Below are 2,140 nucleotides of genomic sequence, written 5' to 3'. Positions count from 1 at the left end.
TCAGATTATAACCATTAATAGTGTTCTAGAATACTAAGGTCACAGAAATACTTACAAGATATTCAATAAAATGTGTATCTTAATTGAAACTGAGCATTTGAGAGGTGGGCATTTGGGCTCTACAGTTTATCATTTAAACTGTCTGGTCTGGATTTCGTTGGAACAGTCAGTCTTAACCATTTCCTACAATAATATTTTTTTAAATGCTATAATTCCAAAGATACAGATCTCTTGTTATGAAATAAGAGGTTCATTGTCTTTTTTAATTATTATTATTTATTTTAATCTGGACAAAAATAGTTCTGAAACCTGTGAACTGCTGCCTCTCCATTTTAATCCATTAACTGGTAGTCTTCAATTTGTTGATAACTTTTTTCTCTTTGACCCTCCTGTTTTGGAACCAGATTGTGACCTGTCTCTCTGACAGATTTGTAGTTGCCGATATCCGTCTTCGTTTGTCTTTGGTAATGAATTTATTTGTAGCATATTCCCTTTCGAGTTCTTTTAATTGAACCTTTGTATAAGGCACTCGTTTCTTTCTCCCACGTCTGTACGAGCTCGCATCTGAGGGATGCGAAACGACGTCTGGAACAAAAAAAACATATACGTAGGCATTATAAAATTATTACTGATTAGGACATCTTCAAATTGCACAGAGGTTAAATCTACAGCGAACTTTTACTCTACCATGCTCAACAGGCTTGGACACTAAGCGACCGTTAATGATATGCGATTTTTTTTCTATAGTAAACAGCACTCAACTGAAAAAGTCTTGATTCTCTCCCTCTCTCTCTCTCTCTCACACACACACACGTCCTGAAGGGACTTTAGGAAAAAGTATACACTGTTTCAATAATTTATGAAGTGTGCAAGTTGCACTATTTATGGAAAATTCTTGTTAAGCGTGAATGAATAATACCCTTTTTAGCAGACTTTTCCAGCTATTTCCCTTTCTAATGCCATAAGTAATTCAAGCAATCATACCTTGAATTCTGGAGCAAAGTCACTCCTGATCATATTAATACCCACCAGAACTAGTATAAGTGTATGTGCGCGAGGGGATGCGGGAGGAGGTGTGAAGAGGTCAGTTTTAAGGTTAGCTGGCATGTTTCAAAAATATAGCACAACCAGCAAACCAAAAGCAGCAGCAGCAGCAAAAACAACAGCAAGAGCTCAATACTACTTCTAACTAGGTCTAAGCGATAGTAAAAACATTGCAGGAGGACACAAGCCATGCAGGTGCATTACCCGGGAGAGTGGATTTCCAGAGGTGGGGTGGCTGGGTTTGATCTTTGGGGCAGTACACTTGCCCATTCCACCCACTGGTGATTGCCCAAGGCTGATAACTCTCCATGGGGAGTAAGGGCTCATGCCTGGGCTCTCCAGGACCTCCAATTGTGGGCACCACAGGCATATCCAAATAACTCGGCACGGGTTGGTAGGGGCCAGCAGCATAGCCCTGGTAGAAAGCCAGTTCCTTAGCCCGGGAAGTGAACTCTTCGCCCGAGACCGAGGTGTCCATATATTTATCCGCAAAAGTGGAGCCGGGCTGCGCGCAGGACTTGATGCCGTTGTGATGGGTCATGCGACAGGGGTAGTAGCCGCTGCCAAAGTAGCCGTAGGGCAGGGCGGCCCCGGAGGAGCTCTGCACGGCCGCCGAGCAGGGGCTGCACTGTTTGACAGCTGGCTCTGCCATGCCAGAGGCCGGCGCTTCGCTCGACGTGTAGGCAGCCGTGCTGGGGGCGGCCAGGGATGCGGGATGAGCCATCAGATTCCGGCACTGGTTGGCCGCCGCCGCTGCCGCAAAGTTGCTGCCTGCATGAAAACCTTCCATGTTCTTATTGATCTCCTCCAGGCTGTTGTCGTAGAGGAACATGACGGGCTCGATCCAGCGGGGATGGAGGAGCACGGAGGCTGTCATAGCCCGATCAGCATTGAGACTAGTGGCTCTTTTTTAAAAGCCCCAAAGACTGAAAAAAGAGATACTAAATCTCCGAGACTTGACCAGAGCTGACGCGCCAGTGTCGCGCCAGGCGAGAGCCCATTGGCCCGCCAGGCCCCACGTGATATGCAAAGCAGCTGATAAACATCTGAGGAATAAAATGACGATAATTAAATAATGTTATAATCGTGCAGGGGC

General features: G+C 45.5%; 1 protein-coding gene across 1 annotated transcript; it reads right to left on the bottom strand.

Moving 5' to 3' along the window:
• Window positions 1–340: 340 nt before the first annotated feature.
• HOXA13 (homeobox A13) lies at window positions 341–1,921 on the bottom strand. The gene is made up of 2 exons (XM_073329530.1): window positions 1,249–1,921; window positions 341–585 (listed from the first exon to the last, which is right to left on the bottom strand). The coding sequence occupies exons 1-2, from the start codon at window positions 1,919–1,921 to the stop codon at window positions 341–343; spliced, it is 918 nt and encodes a 305-aa protein (XP_073185631.1).
• Between the last annotated feature and the right edge of the window lie 219 nt (window positions 1,922–2,140).

Source organism: Lepidochelys kempii, chromosome 2 (assembly GCF_965140265.1).
Source record: "Lepidochelys kempii isolate rLepKem1 chromosome 2, rLepKem1.hap2, whole genome shotgun sequence".
Taxonomy (NCBI): Eukaryota; Metazoa; Chordata; order Testudines; family Cheloniidae; genus Lepidochelys; species Lepidochelys kempii.
The sequence above is the reverse complement of the archived record's forward strand: the minus strand, read 5'-3'. Positions and strand labels throughout refer to the sequence as shown.